Source organism: Lepidochelys kempii, chromosome 9, assembly GCF_965140285.1.
Source record: "Lepidochelys kempii isolate rLepKem1 chromosome 9, rLepKem1.hap1, whole genome shotgun sequence".
Lineage (NCBI taxonomy): Eukaryota > Metazoa > Chordata > Testudines > Cheloniidae > Lepidochelys > Lepidochelys kempii.
In genome coordinates, this window is record NC_136388.1 from 96,211,974 (window position 1) to 96,233,260 (window position 21,287).

Below are 21,287 nucleotides of genomic sequence, written 5' to 3' on the forward strand. Positions count from 1 at the left end.
TTAGTTCTTTAATTCAGATTTTGGGTTCTTCTTAGAGGAGAACAAATTCTTGAAGGCAAAATGGTGAATGACATCTAAAGCTTCTGAACTGGTAAATAATTATGGAAATGTCCAAAAGTCATCATTTTTGTAGGACCTCTTTATTAGAAATCCATCAATCAAAATTTGGAAGTTTAGAGAGGTGGAAGTTTTACTCTTCAGGAAAACATGAGGCTAAGATTTTGTTGGTGCTCAGAAGAACTGGGAACATGCAGCATTTAGAGAAACATGGGGAGAGCCTAAGAAGCTCAAAATCCTTTTTCAAGGCTAAAACATGGTGCTATTTTTTTAAGCTTAGATAAACCATGTCTGAATTTTAAAATAGTAATTCCCCTCAAAACACAGTTCCAAAAATGATCCTTTAGTGAAATTTGTTAAGAACAGCCAATTATTTGATGTGTAGTGAGGAGAAAGAGGAGTTTTAATGTAGTAATCTGTTTGGGTGTTACACTTTATTGATAGAAAATGAACATATTAAAATTAGTGGTTTGTTACACAACCAAGTTGGTGTTTACAGTAAAATACAGGCATGCAGGGAGTTAAATGGTCACTCTGAATTCACCAAGTGTAAATAAAATGCACATAAAGAGCAAAGGGTCCAAACAAAACCCTTAATTCTGCATTTAAGGTGCATATGGCCCTCTGATCTGAGATGGATTTCATCTGTTACGCATTTACCTGCCCCTAATTGTTACAGTGTGGCTAATTTCAGGCATATTTACCATGAAATCGAAATGCAGTGGCTCAACCCTGCAAACATAGATAGAGCATTTCTGATTGTGGTGTTGTTTTTTTTTTTTTTTTATTTCAGCCATGTCATAAATGAGCTAATAGAAACAGAGAGAGTGTACGTAGAGGAACTGTCCACTGTTCTGATGGTGAGTTACTTAAAATTCCTCCTTACTGCTCTCTGATGTGTTTTCTGAAAGGCATCTGCCAATCTGGCAAATTAAACAAAAATGTGATTTGGTAAATTTCTACTTTGCTGGCACATCCCAGGTGATCTGGAGTTTTTCTCCTATCATTTTGATTCAGATGATTCTTTTGATTCAGATAGTATGTGCACAATCTTTTAATCTATAATTTGGGGGGAACCTTCTGTTCACAAACATATGTCTTGGTAACTAATTTCATCAATGGTTGGAGAGGAAATATACAGAATAAGCTGCAATTTGATCATATGCACAAATACATGAATGTGTCTCTATGTGTATATCATATAATATACTGGCTTGATTGAAATCCTCTCTCTCCCCCATCCCCATGCTTTTCAGAAAAATCAATTTCTTCCCAAGACATGGCATTTTATATAGCAAGGCTTGGTAATGGTGATTAAAACTGAAATGATGATTGATTTCCATTTAGTTGACTCAAGATTTATGTTCCTGTTGTATCTTAAAGTCAGTAGTAAATTCATATTTTAGGTAAGAGATGCCAGCATTGCTAATAAGCAATTGTGCAAAAGACGCACATTTCAAAGCTGATGTAGGTGAAATTATATATAATTGCATTCATTATTCCTAACTGGTTGACTAGATCCATTATACAGGCACATTTTGTCATCCATTGTGTGTAGCATGCATTGAATTCTGTGGAAGCCTCATGCGTCTGCATCCGTAGTTAGAAGCTGTCCCTGAGACTGGCTACTTGTTATCTTTTTCACAAAAAAAATTATATATCCAGCTCGGAGACAAAAACAAGGACTGTCCAAAGTCCTGGGTCTGCCCATTCCCTGTTCATTTTTCCTGAGCAGTTTATTCTTTTGTGTTAGGTCTCTTTCCAGGGATTACACAATTGATAAATATTTTTTGCAGTGGTGTTCTAATGTGACCTTAAGGTAGAGTGCTACACTTTAATTTACTAATAAAAGATAACAATTTACAGTCCAATAATATCCATTGTGCCACTGCCAGGTTACTTAGTGCAGATTCCCTTTTGGAAAATGCCGTTGATTTCAAGAGGCAGATGCTGAAGCAGAGCCGGGAAAAAAACCTTAGGCAGCAGGAATCAAGGAGAAAAGGGATCTGGTGTTCTGAGAGTGTATTGTTGAACAGCAAAAAATGCCCATTGATTTTGTTATTTGATATCTAGCAGTCTTTTGCTTTGTTACAAATTTCCCACCGCATCAGACCTTGTGAGAGTATCTTTAATTGTTCTCCACTTAACAAGTTGTCAGCTATGTCTTGCAGTCATAACAGCAGATGTGTAACCAAGACAAATATTCCTCCAGGACCTCTCCCTCAGTTGTACTGTAGAGAGAAGCCAATGGCAGTTTGTCTTATCAAAATACAGCACGTCTCCGAAGTAAATGGTGTTTTAATGGGTGTGTATGTGGGTACTTTCCTTATCCTATTGTATATCTAAAAGTTTCAGAAATCAACTGTTACATTATGTGTAAACACAGACCGAGGCATGCATGTGTATATGTAGACGAGAGGACAATGTGGATCCTTAACAAGAGAGCAATTTTCTTCCGTGCGAGGGCTCTGAATTCCATTCCCAGACTTTGGCCTGGTCTCCTTGCCCTGTCACACACAGGGAATGATGCTGAGCACAAGCATCGCATTCAACCCTAGGTGCAGGAACATCTCATGTTGCTCTGTAGTTACTTCCTCGTGCTGTCTGATGAAACAACAGTGTCATGTGAAGCCCTCCCCATCAGACAAATGTCACTAATACTCAACCTCTGAAAGCAAGGAGAATTCAAAGAAAAAAATAGGGGAAATCAAGAAGATGTGGGGACTAAAAAAAGAAATGAAAGGAAAGTAGCATTTTGTAACCACGTACGTTTTAGTCATGTAACTTTCCATCTAGTCTTTAATATGGCAATAAACGAGGCTTATACAGGCCTAATCATGAATACCTGCTGTGTTCTACAGGGTTACAGGGCTGAAATGGAAAATCCAGCAATGGTCATTCTCATGCCGCCTGCCCTGAGAAACAGAGAGGATGTTCTCTTTGGGAATATGCCAGAGATATATGACTTCCATAACAAGTAGGTAACTAGCTGTATATTCCCTTTCTTTATGAGTTCCCCTTAAAAATGGACTGCTCAGCTGCTGTTGTATTCCCAGTCACATTGTGTCTCTCCCTTAACCTCTTTCAGAATTTTCCTACGCAATCTGGAAAGCTGTGTTGGAGCACCAGAGCGAGTGGGGCTTTGTTTCCTGGAAAGGGTAAGTGAATCAATTGTCTTATTTAGAACAGACTATGTAAGCCCCATTTCCCCCCGATACTTAGCATTCCTCAACTTGATGCTTCCTATATGAAATAGCAACCCCTGGACACTGTGTTTATGGGAGAGAGACAAGGTAGGTGAAGTAATAGCTTTTACTTAGCCAACGTCTGTTGGTGGAAGGTACAAACTTTTGAGCTACACAGAGCTCTTCTTCAGGTCCGGGGAGCAAGCAGAGCATCTGAGCTAAAAATGTATCTTGCCCACATGTCCAGCAACATACAGGGAAAAGCAGCAGGCATGGCAATAGGCCTATCTACCGTGTAAGAATCTCCTAATTTTAGGGGGTGACTCTCATTTCCCATCTACTTGTGTTTTTTTTTTTTAATATATATTCTCCCAATTTGCAAGTGAAATAGAAGCTAAGAAGGGCATTTGGTGCTCACCGTATTCTGCCTTACAGTTGTCTTAAGTAAGAAGTACTAGAGTGCATGTATTTTAAAATTGATTTATTTATTCTCCTTGCAGCGAGAAGATTTTCAGATGTATGAGAAATATTGTCAGAACAAACCCCGGTCGGAATCCCTGTGGAGGCAGTGTTCAGAAAGCACCTTCTTTCAGGTATGCTAATTATTCATGTGCAAAGCATACGTTAGCCTAGGTGAATTATTTTTGCAAAATGCAACATTCATGTCCTCAACATTGCAACCTTATTCTCCATTCTATCCATGTGGGAAATCCCCATTAATATCCACCGCAGTTACTTGAACATATGGCACGTAGAAGAGTAAATTATTGTGCATCCTATTCATAGAGTTCAAGGCTGGATGGAACAATTGTCATCATACAGTCTGACCTGTGTAACGCAGGCCAGAGAACTTCACTACAGTAATTCCTGTTTGAACTAGAGCATATCTTTAAAAAATCCAGTTCTGATTGAAAACTTGCCAATGATGGAGAATCCTGCACAATCCTTGGTAACTTGTCCCAATGGTTGATTACCATCACTGTTAAAAAATTGTGCCTTATTTCCCGTCCAAATTTGGCTGGTTTCAACTTTCAACCATTGGATCTTGTTATACATTTGTCTGCATGTTTACTTTATGCTATTTCTTTGTTACAGGAATGCCAAAGAAAATTAGAACACAGACTTGGGCTGGATTCCTATTTGCTCAAGCCAGTACAACGTTTGACAAAATACCAGTTGCTTTTGAAGGTATTCATATGTGTCCTTTTTTTTTTTTTTTTTTTAAAGCATAAGGAACTGAGGGGAGGTCTAGACTAATGGATATTCACTAGCCATCACCAGGAATGCTTAGGCCTTAAGTCTGGGACATTGCTGACGGCTGTTGGAGAGTTTTAAATTCTCTTTTATGTCTGGCGTATGCTGAGGGCAACACTCAAAGCACTGTACTACTGAAGTCTGAGAATGTCTTGTTATTACTGCACCCCTTAGCAACTTATTCGGCAACAGAATTGCAGATTTGTATGCTGTTCTCTTCACTTATGTGGCTGGTGATTTACTGGATCCTTCTTAAAATTCCAGCCATCATTAAGCCCTCATGCAGTGCACAGTTGTGATGTCTGAAGAAGACCTGACCATTTGAATAAAGGGGGAGGAGTTGCTTAGGGTTTTTTCACCTTAGAAATATCAGGAATATCAAGTCTTGCCTTCCCTATTTTTGTTGGATGACCTAGAAGTGTAGATTGGGATCTTTTTCAGCCCTGAGTTGAATAGACATAAATACAGAATTTTTATTAAAGCAAGCCTTTTGCCCGAGTATTTTTTACTAAATAATGTTAAAATTGACTACTCCTTTTAATGAATCAGGTTTTGCATCCTTGATATCTCCTAGTTCTCCAGCTTTCCCAGGTAGACAAGACCTGACTTTCTAAATCAGAAACAAGGAAGAAGAACCCCAAATACCTGAATTTAACTGTCAGGCATTCTTTACACAGTGTGAACAAAGCCACCAACCCAATATCTCCCTCTTCCCAGCCCCTTAACCTTTACCTTTAAACCTGTGATAGGCTCATGTCTGAATATGGCTTAACCTTGGCTTCAAAATGGAGAAATTGTATGGGGAGGGAAAATTCCATATTGGAGGAGGAAACAAGTATTTGTAGCAAGCTATTTTTAGGAGGGAAAAGGTTGTTTGAATCTGCCCAGTGATATGGAATGAAAGAATCCTGCAGGAAATGGAACTATGAGTAGATATGATGATCAAAAGAGCATGATAAATGCAATTTACCACATTGGCATGTCTACTTTTTCTTAGGTATTTCTATGGCAGCCATCACCATACTATCTGAGTGCCTCACAGACTTTAGTGTATTTGTTCTTGCAACACTCCTGTGACACAGGGAAAGGCCGTGGTCCCTATTTTACAGATGGGGAACCAAGGCACAGAGACACTAAGTGACTTGTCCATGGTCACACGGGAAGTCTATGGAAGAGTGGGCCAATGAACCCAAGTCTCCCAAGTGCCAAGCTAGCACTTTAACCACTGGATTATCCTTCCTCTCAGGTGGGGGGATGTACATACAAAGTTATAACCGAGAGAGAGAAAGAGATCAGCTATATAATGTAACTTTGTATGTGTATATATTACGGATAATACAATTTTTAAACACTGACACCTTGGTTACTCACTTATTGCCTCTGTCCATTGTTAAGGGTTTTCATCTATAGTTACCTGGGGTCTCCCACTGTTAGGGTAGTCTTCTGTTTGGTATCTTATTTTAGTCCCTGTTCTCTGACTCTCTTTTCCTAGAATATTATTCTCTGATGTGTGAAACCTACAGCCTGTCTCGGTTGCATGTCCTTTATCTATCACAGCATCAATATCTTCAAAGAACTCTGGGAGGTTAGTTGAATATGACCTCCCGGAACCAACACTGACTGTCTATAATGAAGCCGAGAAAAAACCTGTGTGTGAATGTGGTGCTTATGTGACACGTTTTCCACACAACAGTGAATGTATTTTAAAATGTTCCATTTCCCCCCCAAGATACAAAATAAAAGAGACACTGCTTTCTGAACGATTGCGATTTCATAGGCAATGGAGAAAATGTGTTACATTCTCGTGAAAACATATAGTCTTTGCTTTCTTGTTACAGGAATTGCTAAAATACAGCACAAGCTGTGATGGAGTTAAAGAATTGCAAGAAGCTTTGGTTGCAATGTTGGATTTACTAAAATCAGTCAATGACTCTATGCATCAGATTTCAATAACAGGATATGATGTAAGTACATCTGGGTCATGAAAGACCTTTTACTCCAAAGTTCTGGGCATCTCAGTGGGAATGGATAGAGTCCAAAAAGATAGGGAATAAATAGTGTCTAAAATGAATCAATATGATGTTAAAAAGTATAATAGACAAGACAGTTACAAAATGAATAGGATGAGAAAACACTTCTGGGTGTCGATCTTTCCTCTAATCGCATTAGTTGGGTAAACACTTCCCTTTTTTGTTTGCATGCAAAGGGCATGTTGCAGGTGCAGTCCCAGAGCAAAGCCACTTCATGGCACAATCTCCATTTCCCTACTGGTTCACCCAATAACTCACCCACTGTCAGGGCTTTTTCATAAAATTTCCCTCTTGGGGTCTAATTTATTAAATCCTCTTGAAACACCGTTCCTTTAGACCCTTCGAAGCTCAAAACCGTGTCCTTCCTGAGGCTTTGGGTTGTGATATCTTATTCCCGCTAAGCAGGGAAGCTGTGCTGGTCCCACTCCAGACCCTACTGTCTCCAGAAAGTCCTTCTCCTTGGGTCTTTCCTAGGTACAAATTGGGTTCAAATTACTTCTCCCCCCTCCCGCCCCCATGAACTTGGAACAGGGTATTCACAGCCCTCTTTCCTGGGCTGTGCATCACTCCTGATAAGTTTCTACAGCTTCCCAGTTCTTCCCCCTGTGGACGTCTTCCCCTTGGAACAGGATAACTACAGCCCTCCTTCCTTGGTCTGTGCATTGCTTCTGACAATTGGCCCCCATTTCCAGCTTGGTCTGCTGATCCTGCCAGAGAGACCTCTGGCTCTGGGACAGGGTTGGCTGGCCCTGGGCCACACCTGCCCTTAAAGGGGACAGACCACCCTGTTACAGGGCATGTTTTAAATTTTTAACTGGTGATTATTTATTTGCTGTGTTATTACCAGGGGGACTTGAGTGAACTTGGAAAAGTATTGATGCAAGGATCGTTCAGTGTTTGGGCAGGACACCGAAAAGGCCCTACAAAAATGAAGGAGCTTGCCAGGTTCAAACCAATGCAGAGGCACCTCTTCCTGTATGAGAAAGCCCTGGTGTTTTGTAAGAAGAGAGAGGAGCATGGAGATGCGTATGATAAAACCTCTTCATACAGTTTTAAGCATTTTTTGAAAGTAAGGAAAACCTGGTAACGATGGGAAATTGCATTTTATGTAATAAACAGGTAGCTTTCAGAATTGGGAAAGTATTATTTATCCAATAGATAAGGTAACGCTCTCAGCTATTAATATTCATGATGTACAGAGTGTTACTGCTAGCCTAATGAAAGAATCTTTTCTGATTTTAAAAAGCTACGAAGTCCCTTGTTCTCCAAGCACAGAATGGGCAACACGCCAAATTAGAATCATAGGCAAGTCTTTCGTTTCAAAGATCAGATGACACTTTGTCAATGAAATTTTGCCCTGGGCAAGCCATGCATGAGGGACAGAGATGTGTTTTTGGGAAACATGAGTCTGCTTCTTCCATTGAGCATCAGGGAAATTGTAGTTCAGCCATGTGATCCTGCTGAATTAAAGCTCTGTCTGAAAGCCAACGGGGATAATGAGGCATCGTCCCAAGCTTCTCAATCACTGCCAAGGCTTTGAGGCCTCCTGGTAAGATCAGTCCCTGCTGGGGCAACAAGACAGCAAGGCCATGCCTTCTCTGTTCTTAGGCCAGAGCAGGTCACCCTGCTCTTGCACCCTCTGATTCCTGGAGATGTCTGAGCAACGGCTGCTAATCACCCGACTTCCCAATTGTCTGTGTAGTCAGGAAGGTAAGTAGATGACCCCTCTTCCTCTCTCGCTACCCTCCCTCCTTTGGCAAGGATTTGCCGCTACTAAAAAGGTAAGTTTCAATAGGAAATAGCATAGAACAGAACTCAAGCGATGTAAACAGCTATCCCAGGGCACCTACAGACCCTGCTATCAGCAAAGGTCGGAGAAACCCCAATCTATCATTCTCCTGTTTCCTGCCTTTCTTAGGGCCCATTGTGCTCCAGTTTCCACTGTGCCCACAAGTGCTAACCATTATCAGCGAAAATGCTATCACTCTCCCATTATACTGTAAAGCACCCACCCCTTTAAGATGGACCCTTTCCATGGGCCTCCCAGTGCATTCCATGTGGTAAGCTCCTGAAGGCAGGGGCCATGTTCTCCTCTGGCCAGCATAGTGCCCAGCCTCTAGTGAATAATAATAATAATAATAATATGTGCGTATTTTAGAGCCGAACAAATCTGTATTTAGAGGATAAGCCTCCATGTATGGAACTCCCACTGACTTGGATGGGCTTGGAGAGTTAGGCCCTCACTCTATTCAGAATGTCTTTTAAATATGTTATGCTCTCTCAAGTCTGTTCAGCTCATAGGCACAATAGCAATTGCAGTTGGAGACCAATAAGTACCGGGCCATTTATTTCAGTATTTGTTTGTTTTTCCAAACTTCATCATTTTGTTTCTTGAGAGCTTCTCTTTCCTTGTAGGAAAAGTACCTCAGTGCTTTTACAGATTCCAGAGTGGCTGCTTGGGGAATCCTTGTTCAGAGGAGAAAATCCAGGGTTCAGCCAGTCTTAACATTTGTCCGGGTCTGCTTCGCTTTCCAGCTGCTCATGCTGCAGAGCTGAGTGATTTGTGATAAAAGAATTATTTTCTTTTCTGTATTGGTGGCATGAGGGGCAGAAATGAGTTTCTGGAGCCCTGGATTTGTTTGATTAGTGATAGTATTGAATCATTTTTTTGCTCAGGAAGAATGTTTTTCAGAGACGTATAGTTCAGGAAATCTGTTTAGTAGAATCTGTGGAACTGAGAAATCTATCAGAATAACTTCATTTGAGAGCTGTATATCTGTAAGACTTGGGATAATACTTTAAATGACTGCAGATACAGTACTTTTCTGAGAAGAGTTGGTTTAAGACTATTACAGTAAATTAGAATCATAGAATATCAGGGCTGGAAGGGACCTCAGGAGGTCATCTAGTCCAACCCCCTGCTCAAAGCAAGACCAATCCCCAACTAAATCATCCCAGCCAGGGCTTTGTCAAGCCTGACCTTAAAAATATCTAAGAAAGGAGATTCCACCACCTCCCTAGGTAACGCATTCCAGTGTTTCACCACCCTCCTAGTGAGAAAGTTTTTCCTAATATCCAACCTAAACCTCCCTCACTGCAACTTGCTCCCACTTACTCCTGGCTACTTTATTCCTGAGTCAGTATATAATCTTCTAGACCATCACTTGTGACATGAGTCCATTAATTAAAAAAAAAAAAAGAGAGAGAGAAAAATTAAAAAAAAAACAACCTTGCAAATCCCTATGCCAAACATGCGTAAATAATAGAAATTGAATCATTTGGGAAAAAAATTCTCAGCTCTTGTATTTTTTAATTTTAAAAAAAATGGAGCTAGATCTGGCTTTTTGCAGCATTATGGCACTGTACAACGTGGGCCAAAACTTTCCAGAATGGGTTTCTATTGATCTCTGTGAGAGTACTAACTCCTGTGCAGCAGGTTTTAGTGTGCACGTTTCTTGAGCATGGGTATTTTTATATACACACAATTGTAGGAGAGCAAATGGAGGCTGGGTTGAGGCGCCTTTGAAAACTTGACCCTGTTCTTCAGTGCAGGCATGCAGAATTTTGTAAAATAGCAATTTGCAGGTCCAGTTTGGCACTGAACCAGTGGAATATGTATCAGTGAACAAGTCTTATCTAATGTCTCTTTTCTGGGTCAAACAGCCTCCCCAAACAGCCTGCCCCCTGCCCCCTATCAGCCCTCTCCCACTTCCCGTCCCCTGACTGCCCCCCTCAGAACCCTTGACCCATCCAACCCCCCCTGCTCCTTGTCCCCTGACCGCCCCCTAACTGCCCCCCTGGCACCCCACCCTCTATCCAACCCCCCCTTCTCCCTGTCCCCTGACTGCCCCGACCCCTATCCACACCTCTGCCCCCTGACAGGCAACCCAGGACTCCCATACCTATCCAACCTCCCCTGTCCCCTGACCGCCCCCCGGCCCAGAACCTCCGCCCCATCCAACCGCCCCCTGCTCCATGTCCCCTGACTGCCCTGTGGGACCCCCTGCCCCTTATCCAACCCTGCTCCCTGCCCCTTTACCATGCTGCTCAGAACACCAGGACTGGCAGTCGCACCACCCAACCGGACCCAGCCACACCACCACCACACAGTCTAGAGCACCAGGGCAGGCCGGCGGCTCTCACAGCCGCGCTGCCCGGCAGGAGCTTGCAGCCCCACTGCCCAGAGCACTCCCCGGCAGGGAGCTCAAGAGCCGGGCAGGATGGTCCCGCAGGCCATAGTTTGCCCACCTCTGATCTAATTATTAGCTATCAATTCCTAGCACCTTGTGCTGTAAAAGCGATCAAGAAGCATATTAATGCACATACTTTAGAGGAATAAGCCTGGTATTAAAATATTGCTTAGTATCCATTGCTGGTGAGGCAGTAATCTGGTGGTATGTTTAAGAGGTAGGGTAAAGGCTTCCTTGGCGGCTAGACCTCTCTAGGGTTTTAATCCTAGTTGAGTCAGTGGCTCTGTTTGTCTCTGTACAAGTCACATGATCTCTTTGTGCCTTGGTCCCCTCCAGCCAAATTGTCAAAAATGGTTTTGGTTTTGGGTGCCCAGCTTTCGGCCTGATTTTCAGAGTTGCTGAGCTCTCCCAGCTGCCCAAGGTAGCTCAAGTTGTACATCCCTCTTCCTCTCAGAAATGTTGGCCTTTAGCGGTAGACCTGGGTGAAAAGCAGAACTGCCCTGACACGTGGATGCTGTGTCTGAAATGAGGAGAGTGTTGGGGTTGTTTCTTAAACCTTCTCCTCAGCGGGAAGTTGATGCACAAACTGTGGAGAAGGCCTGAGACTCAGGCCTGTGATCCCTCTTCTAAATCACTCCCACTGATCCATGAATGTTATGGAAAGTCCCCAGAGGGGCGCTGCTAGCTCCAAGAAACCTTCTATAGATGTTACAAATGGTTAAACAAAACGCCCAGTGTGAACAACTGTAGATAACCACTTTCAGTCACCACTGAAGATAAGCATTTTTGGTGAGCTTTGTTAATTTGCGGGTGTGGGGGGGAACTAGGGGATTGTTTAAGATGAACACAATGTGAAGACATTTGGTTTTCAGATTCTAGTAAAAGTACATGTGATTCTTTTTAAACAGATGAATGCTGTTGGAATCACTGAAAACGTGAAGGGGGATCATCGAAAATTTGAGATCTGGTACAGCGGACGAGAGGAGGTGTATGTTGTGCAGGTGTGTGATTTTTAAAATGCCATGTTTGTTTTTATATCCTCATAGTGCTGTTTAAACTGGTGGACATTCAGCTTAGAATTGTCTGTCTCCTTGCGAACCAGGGACTCTGGCTGGCAAATGTGTGTGGACCGTTTCTGTTCAAATCCCTCGCTGCTCTATTAGCCTGAGAATGATCCAGTAGATTAATAGAATAGGTTCTTACGTTGCCTTTGTTTAGTGGCATTTGCAGTGTGCCGTGCTTAAGATTAAGAACATAAACTGCATAGTATAATGTTAAGAAAATCCCCCTGTGCTAAAGGAATATTGGTGAAACTGTACCTTAAATCAATAAACATGGATACTAGCGTTGGTCTGAAACAGGCCTGGCAGCCCTGAGAGCCCTGGTTCCTGAGCTCCTTAGTATCTTCCCAGACAGGCTGCCTTGGATCCAAGGCTCCCAAGGAGTGTGTTCCATTTGGGAACTATTCCTGCTTCAGAACCTTTCACTGTGTCCAAAATGTAATATTGCAGATTTTCGCGGGGGCGGTGGGGATTTTCGTCCTGATTCAAATTTTTTTGCAGAACTAGAAGTCAGTTTCCCACCTACCTTTAATCGATACCCCTTCCAAAACACACGGTCGCACTGAAATGTCATTGCAAGACGTGACACAGCTTTCTTCCAAACTTTTTTTATTTGTATTTGAAGAGAATTTTATTAACTCTCTGGGTGAAATCCTGACTCCATTGAAGTCAATGGCAAAACTCCCAATGATTATATATCATATATTTGTGGCTGTATATCTATGGGTGTGTAGGTCGAGTAGTGGAGACAATATATGCAGATTGTTGTGTCTGATCACAGCAAGCTTGTATTTTGAAATGTGTATGGTGTTGCCTTAGAATTCTGAACCAGCTCTGTTGTTCAGTTGAAATGTGGTAGCTGTTTATTCATAAGCAGGTTTTGCCTTTGGGTGTTTTGGAAAAAGAGTTAATGAGACATGCCCATGTACTTTTGACTGCATCCCTTGTATTGTGATGAGCTCTACATGATTTCCATTTACAGTACAACCTTTGCTATCTGAATGTAATGGAGGACTTTAAATAATTTTGGGGACTCAGGAACATTTTAAATATAATTAATAGTCATCAGAGGCTATAATCTTGCTTTGGATAATAGGGATTTTTGGATAATTACAGTTTAGATGACTGAGGCTCACCTCAATTTTATAACGGAGGATTCATAAAAGCCCCCAAATTTCAAATATGTCTCCTCTTTCAGGCCCCAACAGTAGATGTGAAGATGGCGTGGTTAAGTGAAATGAGAAAAATTTTGTTCAAGCAGCAGGAGCTTATAAAAGGTACGTTTCCTGATGGTGTTCACATTCTGATGCTCACATTGCTCATCTGCCAGCCCAGTCCTTCTCACCAGAGAAATAGCATGTCTCCTATTACTGATCCTTCATTACTTTTAAGAAAAAAGTTATAGTGCATATACTAGGATAACAGGCAGTATTATTATAAGTAAAGGCAAATTACCCTTGCGGAAAATAAATCAGAATGATCCTTTTTTGATGGGAGCATCTTGATATATTAAAATTTCTTATTTGTTCTCTTAGGCCCTTATTCAGCAAGGTACTTCAGCACCTGCCTCATTTTAGGTACATGAGTAATCTGGACTTTAGTGGGCTACTTGCATGTGTGCAGTTGGGACGCCTGCTAACAGACCAGGCTGAATCAAAGACAAACTCTCTCCAATTTGCAAAAGTTGGTAATCCAACTAATCTGCAGTTAGTAGTGCAAGTTCATGAGGCTCTACTTTGCCTTTAAAAAAAAAAAAAAAAAAAGAGCACTGATGTGTGCAAAGGAGTCTGATGTTTGAAATAATGCTTCGACTGTTTTGAGTGGGTGATGACTGAGTGATTTAACAAACCACGTTAAACTAACAGAGTATTTGCAACCTACTCACAGTTGAGAAGAAACCATACGGTTTGTTTACAGACCAGATCCAACTTTCCCCTCAGCTGAGTGATGGGTAAGTCAGATGAGCTCTACAAATTTGGAAGAAAAAAATAAAATCATTTGCTATGTTCACTATTTAAAATACATGTGCAAATCCAGAGCCTTTTGGGCACTCTCTGGGTGAGCTCTTTGCCCCCACTCTGGCCCCCTCATGCCATGCAAAAGGGCTGGAAAAGTGGAGAGGGGCCCTAAAAGCCCCATATCCAGCCAGAGAGGATTGCACTGGGGCAGCACTGTGGAAAACCGCCATAAGGCTGTCTCTTGAGGACCTCCTTGCAAGCCCTGACATAGGAACGCAGCTGGTGGCAGGAGGGGCGTGCTGGGGATGAAGCTCCTGCATGCCGTGCTGCGGTGGTTCCGGGCAGTGCTGAAGAAGCTGCCATAGCTTAGAAAGGCCCCCAGAGTGGCTTAAAGCCAACCCACCTCCCCATCCCCTGAGCTGTGAATTCTGTGCTGTGCCTCTTAGAGGCGCAGCATAGCATCTCACCCTCTGCTGAAAACATCCACAGGAAGTCCATATTGATTGGTGCCCAGAACTCCCATAGAAAATAGCAACTCTGCGTTTTGCACGCAGAAGGACATTTCCGATAATCTCAGCAGGTAGGGTGTAGTCAGAAAAAATCTACCGCAAAGGTGGTGCTTGTGCTTTGAGAAGCAATTGCTTTAGCTGTGTTTGTTCTCTGCCCCTTCTCCCCCCCCCCCACATTGAGACTATATGCCACTAGAGTCACTGATGTATTCAAAAGCACCTTGTAGTATCTGCTTAGATCCTTGGCTTGCCAAATTGAACAGACTTCACCAATATTTGAAATTGAAAACAATGACACATTTCTTTTAAATACGTTTCAGAAAGCAGCATAGAGCCTCCATAAGCTCCGAAGAAAATGATTCTGAACGCACCAGTCCTGTAATGTTGGATCGTATCAGCTCATCGCCACAGAACAAGCCAAAGCAAAGTATGTACAAGTTTGCAAGATCTTTCTGCATGCATAATATTACACTGCAATGTGTTCTATTCCAAACCAACAGCCGAAAAATATATCCGTTATTTGAACTAAGGCCCTAAGTAACATATTTTCTTGCAGATTGGTCAAGAATGTCACAATCTGTGGAAATCTGTGAAGGGCTTGAGGACTGGTCCAGCAACAATTACCTTTCTAATTGCTCAGACACAGAAGAAGAAGATGGGAGCCAGTTGGTTAGTGATGCATAAAAAAATGCTTTATTTCAAGGGCACTAAATAGTGTGTCTGGGGATATCTACTATAAGACTTCTCTTTTTGTTAAAATCTGTATTTGCTTATGCCTTCTGTGTACTGGTGTATGCCATTGTTGTTGGATGGCCCCAGGATATTAGGGAGACAAGCTGGGTGAGGTCATATCTTTTATCTGTTGGTGACCTGGAGAAGAGCTCTGTGTAAACTCAAAAGCTTGTCTCTCTCTCACCAACAGAAGCTGGTCTAATAAAAGATATTACCTCACTGACCTTGTCTCTTTGTATATTGGATAAATTTTGGTTACGCTAGCTCTTGAAAATGCCCCCTAAATGTTACATGTGAATATGAACCCTAAGTGGGATGTGGCAAACAAGAAAAAGGATTTCTGGGGAAAATGGACATGGTTGCACAAAGTGCTAAAGAATGAAAAGTCATAATTGGAGCTGACCTTAATGGGCACTGGGGAGAGACAGTAAATGCTTCCAAATGTACCATAGCAGCCATGGATTTGGACACAAGAACAAGGAAGGGGAAACTGTCTTTCCGTACACCCAGACGTGATTTGGGAGTCATTTATACACTCTTTCCTAGGAAGGAAGAACATTTGATTACCTACAAGAGTGAAAAGCTGAGGGTGCAGATAGGTTACTTCTTGGTAAGCCAAACTGAGCTGAAGAACATCAAAAACCTGTCAGGTTATCTCAAGGGAAAACATTGCAACTCAGCATAGACTTGCTGGTTCTTGACTCTGGAACCATATACATGAGAAGAAAATAGTCCAAAGCAGTACAGAAAACCAGTGCTGGAAGCTTAACAAAGTTAGCAAGGGGTTTAAAATGAAAGTGTTGGGAAATATCTCTTTAGAAGGGTTAAGAGAAAATATGAATCAATGGCAGAATCATATTGCAAGCAAAACTTGAGAATGGTGAAACAAAAGCGAGAGTCTTTTTCTCCAGTTAGATCTGGTGGTGGAATGAGAAAGTTTGAGAGGGCATCAAGGAGAAAAAAGTGTTTAAACTTTGTCAAGCAATGCTCCAACAGCAGGATTTTCAAGAGTATAAAATGAAGAAAGAGGTGGCAGCCACTGGGGCTAGGGCTGAGGAGGGCTTATATGTCCATCTTGAAACAAAGCAGGGTGAGAGGGAAATATACAGACTGGCAATAAGAGAAGGAAAGATATTGGTAAGATCAAGTCACTAAAAATGAAAGTGGAAACAGTACCAGAAGGGAAAAAACCATCATGTTAATCAATGAGACCACATTAAGGAATGGCGGAGAAATTACTTTGAAAGGCTTCTTAATTAAGAGAATCCAAGAGAACCATGCCTTATGATAAATCCACACCAGGATCTGATGGCACCAGTCCTAGAAGTAGTCATTGAGGAAGCATTGGACCACATGAAAAATAAGAGAGCTCTTGGCCCTGATGGCATACCAGCAGAAGCATGGAAGCGTCTAGGGTGTAAACACGTCCCTACTTGTCTCCTCTACTGTTCCCCAGTTTAAAACAATTTTGAGTGAGTTTTTTTTCCCAAGCAGCATTGGGGTGGGAGGATTCAATCTGACCTCAGCGAATTTTTTCCTGTTAATATTTTTTTGTTATTGTGTGAGTGCTAGCCAAGGGGAACAGAGCACAGCCTGGGATCAGGACCTCGAACTGCGTCAGTATCTAAAGCACATTCGAGTGCTCTCTACAACTTGCAGCACCAGTGCCATAAATGTTCACTTGATGTACAGAAAAAAAAAAACCCCGAAGACATGGAAGTCACAACAGTACCAGAAGGAAAAAAAGCCTCATTTTAATTCTCGCTACTAATTGTATTCAGGAAGAAGAATAAAAGTAGTTCTCAGCACCACTTAATTTGACTTTAATAGCATGTTACCCGTTGCTGCATGCATTACAGTAATTGTTTTTTGTAGATAAAAATAATTTGTTTATAGAAGTGTTAAGAAAGCAGGTTGCATATGAATACTTATCGCCAACATTGTTGCATGATTGCTTATTATTATACATAAACCAAGAAGGGTACCACTTTCCCCACAGCAGCCAGGAATAAAGACTGTTAAAAAATTAATTACAACCGTGTTGTGGAACAGAGTTCTTGTGAAGTAATTTTTTTTTTTTAATGTTAGTCTCCAGGAAAATATAAAGCCCTAGCAGACTGCAAGAATAGGGGATCGGAGGACCTGCTGGTTAAAAACGGGGATGTAATTCAACTTTTGCATGAAGATGGGGAAGGGCAATGGTAAGTATTTTAGAATTCTTTTACCTTACCTCCAGGAACCTACAAGGTAACTATGCTCAATCTAGTTTAACTCGGAATATATCTGGTGTAACTTCGTTAGTGTGTGTACTCTACTGGAAACTACAGAATTAGCATAGGTCTAAACTGCAATCATGGGGAGCTATTGCAGCTTGAGTAGACCTCTAGATTAGCCAAGTGGCTGAGTAATTACCCAGAGTTCTGTGGGGGAGGGGGACGTGTACAGTGTGCTTTGAAGTCCATGCCGTCGCGGCCTTGCTGCTCTGATATCTGAGCTAGCTACATTAAAGCCCATTGACTGAGTATAGCCAGACCCTTAGACTCCTTACAAATGGTGTATTCCATTCTTATTGACCTGGAAATTGTGATTGGGTGTCCCTTCCCTTCCCAGCTTGAGTGAATAACGTAAAATCCAACACGTTGCGAGAAAGACCTTTTTAAACACCTGACGTTTCTGTTTGAAGCCGTGGTGTGAATGACTGCTCTTTGCCTTTGTCCTCTCCCTGTCCTCTGCAGCTCAGCTCTGGGTCTTCTTCCTCTGGGGCAATTAATAATAGCACTTAGCAATTAGAAGGCTTTTTTCTTCTTCAGTGGCTTGCAAAGACAGTCGGAGGTGATGCCGATCACATCACTCCCTTGTGTACTGTTGGCTATGAAACTGATGTGCCTTAAGCATGTCAGCCCAATGAGCCATTGGCTCGGGGAAAGTTTGAGTTTGGCTTGCAAGGTAAGGATTAACAGCTGGCTCTCTGCTTTCAGCTGGGAATACTGCCTAGGAAATTACCATATCTGATGTCCTGCCTGTCAAACCGTTAAGCTCATTAGCTCGGAGGGCATGGTGCCCTCTCATAATTTGGCCTATGGTCTGGCTGCTTTTCCTTTTCAGGTTTTGTTACCTGGCTCTTGTCAGTCAGCCCTCAGAGCCTTTCCTTGAGTCCTGGTATGAAAGCAAGCTGCATCATTTCATATATTTTCATGGGGATGGAGATTGTGCTATTATGAGAAATCTGAATTGGAGGGGTGCAGTGACCAGATTCTAAGTGTGCAGACACACACTGCCCATTAGAGGATTCCTGGCCCAAATCTGCATTCGTTGTATTGTAAGGGAAGTTACATTGAATGTTAGGAACATCAATATACAAAGCATTGAATCGGGTGGGGTTTTGTTGAGCAATCACCAATTCCCATGGTGGTTTTAGCAACACTGTGTCACAGAGACTGGCTACTGTGAATGTACTCTACAGATCTCTAGTGGCTCACAGTGTGTTCTAACAGTGTGACAGCTAATGGAGATTCTCCTTTATCTTCGGTGGCAGGGCCTTCTGTAGGGATGGAGGTTGGAAGCAAAAGGTCTTGGCCTGTTTTATGGATGGGGAACTAAGGCACAGAAAGATTAAGTCACTTGGCCAAGGTCACACAAGAAATCAGTGGCAGAGCCTGGAGTTGGTCCCTGATCTGTTGGTTCTCAGTCCAGTGCTTTAACCACAAGACTGAACCATGAGTTCCTGTTGTGACCATGGATCAGTTACAGCTGGATATATAGTATTAGACATGAGGAGTAAAAAGGTAAAAATGCCAAGTATACATTGGACTAAATGATGCTGCACTGCTCAGGAATGACTGTGACATGCGAGGCTAAATGATAGAGACATAGTCTGAACAAAGAATATGAGCTTGGGAACAAAGGATGCGAGTTCTCGTCCTGACTCTGACGCTGCATCTCTCTGTGGCCTTAGACAAGTTGCATAAGCTCTCTTACCGATCTCACAGGGGAATCATGAGGAGGAATGAATGGAAAAACTGTTACCTATTGTTAGCACAGAATAGGTTTAATTTATTGTGTAGTGAATTTCCAAACATGAATGAGACCATCTAAACACAGATCAGCTGATCAAGATGTCATATTTTGACACATTATTAAATAAAGGATTTGACAGACACGGAAATATTAAGATCCAAATTTTCAAACACAGGTGCCTAATGCTTTTTGCCTCAATCCTATAAATGTTTGATTAGGCCCATTGAGTTCAATGGTGCCTAAATACTGATGGTGGGTGCTTTACTTTAGACACCCAAATCCTAATTCAGCAAAGTACTTTAAGCACGTGCTTAAGTCCCATTGACTTGCTTTGCTGAACCAAGGCCACTGATTTGAATGTATTGTCTGTGTTCTGTAACTTTTCAAAATTAATGATGAACATTGTGTGTAATGGGTCTAAAGCTGCCCATGTTTTCCACTAATACATTTATCATTCAAAGGTTGGTGAAAAACCTGAACAGAAGGAAAGAGGGCTGGATTCCTGTCAACAGTTTGCAGATAGTAATCGGCGACTGTAGGTTTCGGAATGCCAAAGTCGCAGGTATCATACAATAAACATATAGGAAATAGTTTCAGAACTGGAATCAGATTTTTATAAACCTTGGCTTGCATTATATTTTGTGTCTCAAATTTGGCTATGTAAAACTCAAGAGAAAAAAGAAATTAATAATATGAAAGCAATTACTCCGAAAAGCTTGCAAAAGTAGTACGTGAAGCTGCTGCTCTGTTTTGTTGACATTTTAAGAATTTGTTGTGATTTTGAAGACTAAGGCACTGGCAAAATAATGCCAAATATTTAAAAATGTAGATGTTGCAAGAGCACTTGGTACTGTATGATGGGCGAAGGGATGGAGTACAGCCATTAAGGGATTTCTATGGCTGTTTTGTCCACACATTGCTGCAAGTTTGGTCCCCTGTGTGAATATAATATCACCGAGGCAAAATCGTGTCACTCTTTAAAAAGATATTTATGCCTGATACAAAATCCTTTGAAGGGAGTCTTTCCATTTACTTCATTGGACTTTGGACCAGCCCATATACAGCTTTGATAGGTCTCAGTGTTTTATTCACAGCTGACTGCTGGCTTACTGGTTAAAGTTTATTGACAATAGACTGGGTTTCTGTGAAAGACTCCAAGATTCTAAAATGTATTTTCCCCCATGATCGTTCTTGGTATAAATCCAGACCTAGAGGGGAGACAGATTATACAAGAAAACACTTTTACAACCACTTGGCATTCCTCACATTTTAGCTTACCACCCAGGTTTAACGTCGTCTTACCATGCTGCAGTGTTGGCCATATGTTACTGAGGGGTATAAGCAGATTTGCTTTTAAAAAAAAAAAGGGAAAATTTTCACACAAATTTATCCAGGGTTTGTTTTTTTTAACTGTTTTTCATAGAAAATGTAAAAGCTTTCGAACAGCTGTAAAAATATTAGCAGAAAATTTCATTGAAAAGGTTGACCCTTTTTATTGAAATTAAAAATGTTGATGAGTTTTGTCATAATTTCAACCTTTTCAATTGGATATAGTCAAGAAATGTTGACATTTTCCAATCTCCCACCCACCCCAACATCAGTGCTAAATATTATGGTACTTTTTCCCTTGTGTTAATTTGCTACATTACTTAGATTTCAGGTGTTCTGATTTTCACATCTGGGTTAGCTAGGGCTGGTTGAACAATGACCTAGTTTGTATTAATCAGATTTCATCATAATGTATAACAAATGTTTACAAACCCTCAACCAGTGCATCCTGATTTTATCAGAACTCTTGGTTAACGTAACTCAGTTTCTCTGGGACTGTATTGTGCATCAAAAAGATTCTCTGGGCTCCACGAGCCACAGATGCTGCCTGGAGCAGGATGGCTGTGGTCCAGGGCTTTGCACAATGGCTATTTTTATAGGGGTTGTGCTAATAGTCTCTAAAAATCATAGAGAACTGCTGTTCTCAGCTCAGATTGAAAGTCACTTAAAGACTGAGGCCTGATCTACACTACAGAGTTGATGTAAGGCAGCTCACGTCACCCTAATTCTGTAAGCGTCTGCACTGCAGCTCTCACCGATGTAAGTTGCCCACTACGCTGACTTAATAATTACACCTCCATGAGAGGCATAGCACTTAGGTTGACGTAGTTAGGGTGACAATGTCAACATAGACGCTTGTTACTTACATCGCCTGTTGGCTATCTGGCCCAGGCTGGCTGGGCTTCAGGTCTGAGCCCCGCATGGGGCAGACTGCCCCACTTAAGTCAGTGCAAGTGCTCCTGGTG

General features: G+C 41.8%; 1 protein-coding gene across 5 annotated transcripts in view; it reads left to right on the forward strand.

The window, feature by feature from the left end:
- Nucleotides 1–21,287, forward strand: part of MCF2 (MCF.2 cell line derived transforming sequence) — a 96,503-nt gene that overhangs the window by 65,866 nt on the left and 9,350 nt on the right. For 4 of the 5 annotated variants that reach the window (XM_073358419.2, XM_073358422.2, XM_073358418.2 and 1 more), the window contains 14 exons: nt 851–917; nt 2,919–3,034; nt 3,146–3,215; nt 3,743–3,835; nt 4,338–4,430; nt 6,335–6,460; nt 7,374–7,595; nt 11,625–11,717; nt 12,976–13,054; nt 13,665–13,728; nt 14,565–14,671; nt 14,801–14,913; nt 17,065–17,177; nt 19,455–19,555. In XM_073358419.2, the coding sequence (XP_073214520.1) occupies nt 851–917; nt 2,919–3,034; nt 3,146–3,215; nt 3,743–3,835; nt 4,338–4,430; nt 6,335–6,460; nt 7,374–7,595; nt 11,625–11,717; nt 12,976–13,054; nt 13,665–13,728; nt 14,565–14,671; nt 14,801–14,913; nt 17,065–17,177; nt 19,455–19,555 (1,457 nt within the window). Of the gene's footprint in view, nt 1–850; nt 918–2,918; nt 3,035–3,145; nt 3,216–3,742; nt 3,836–4,337; nt 4,431–6,334; nt 6,461–7,373; nt 7,596–8,134; nt 8,237–11,624; nt 11,718–12,975; nt 13,055–13,664; nt 13,729–14,564; nt 14,672–14,800; nt 14,914–17,064; nt 17,178–19,454; nt 19,556–21,287 lie in introns of those variants that run through there. The other variant, XM_073358421.2, reaches the window with a different exon arrangement.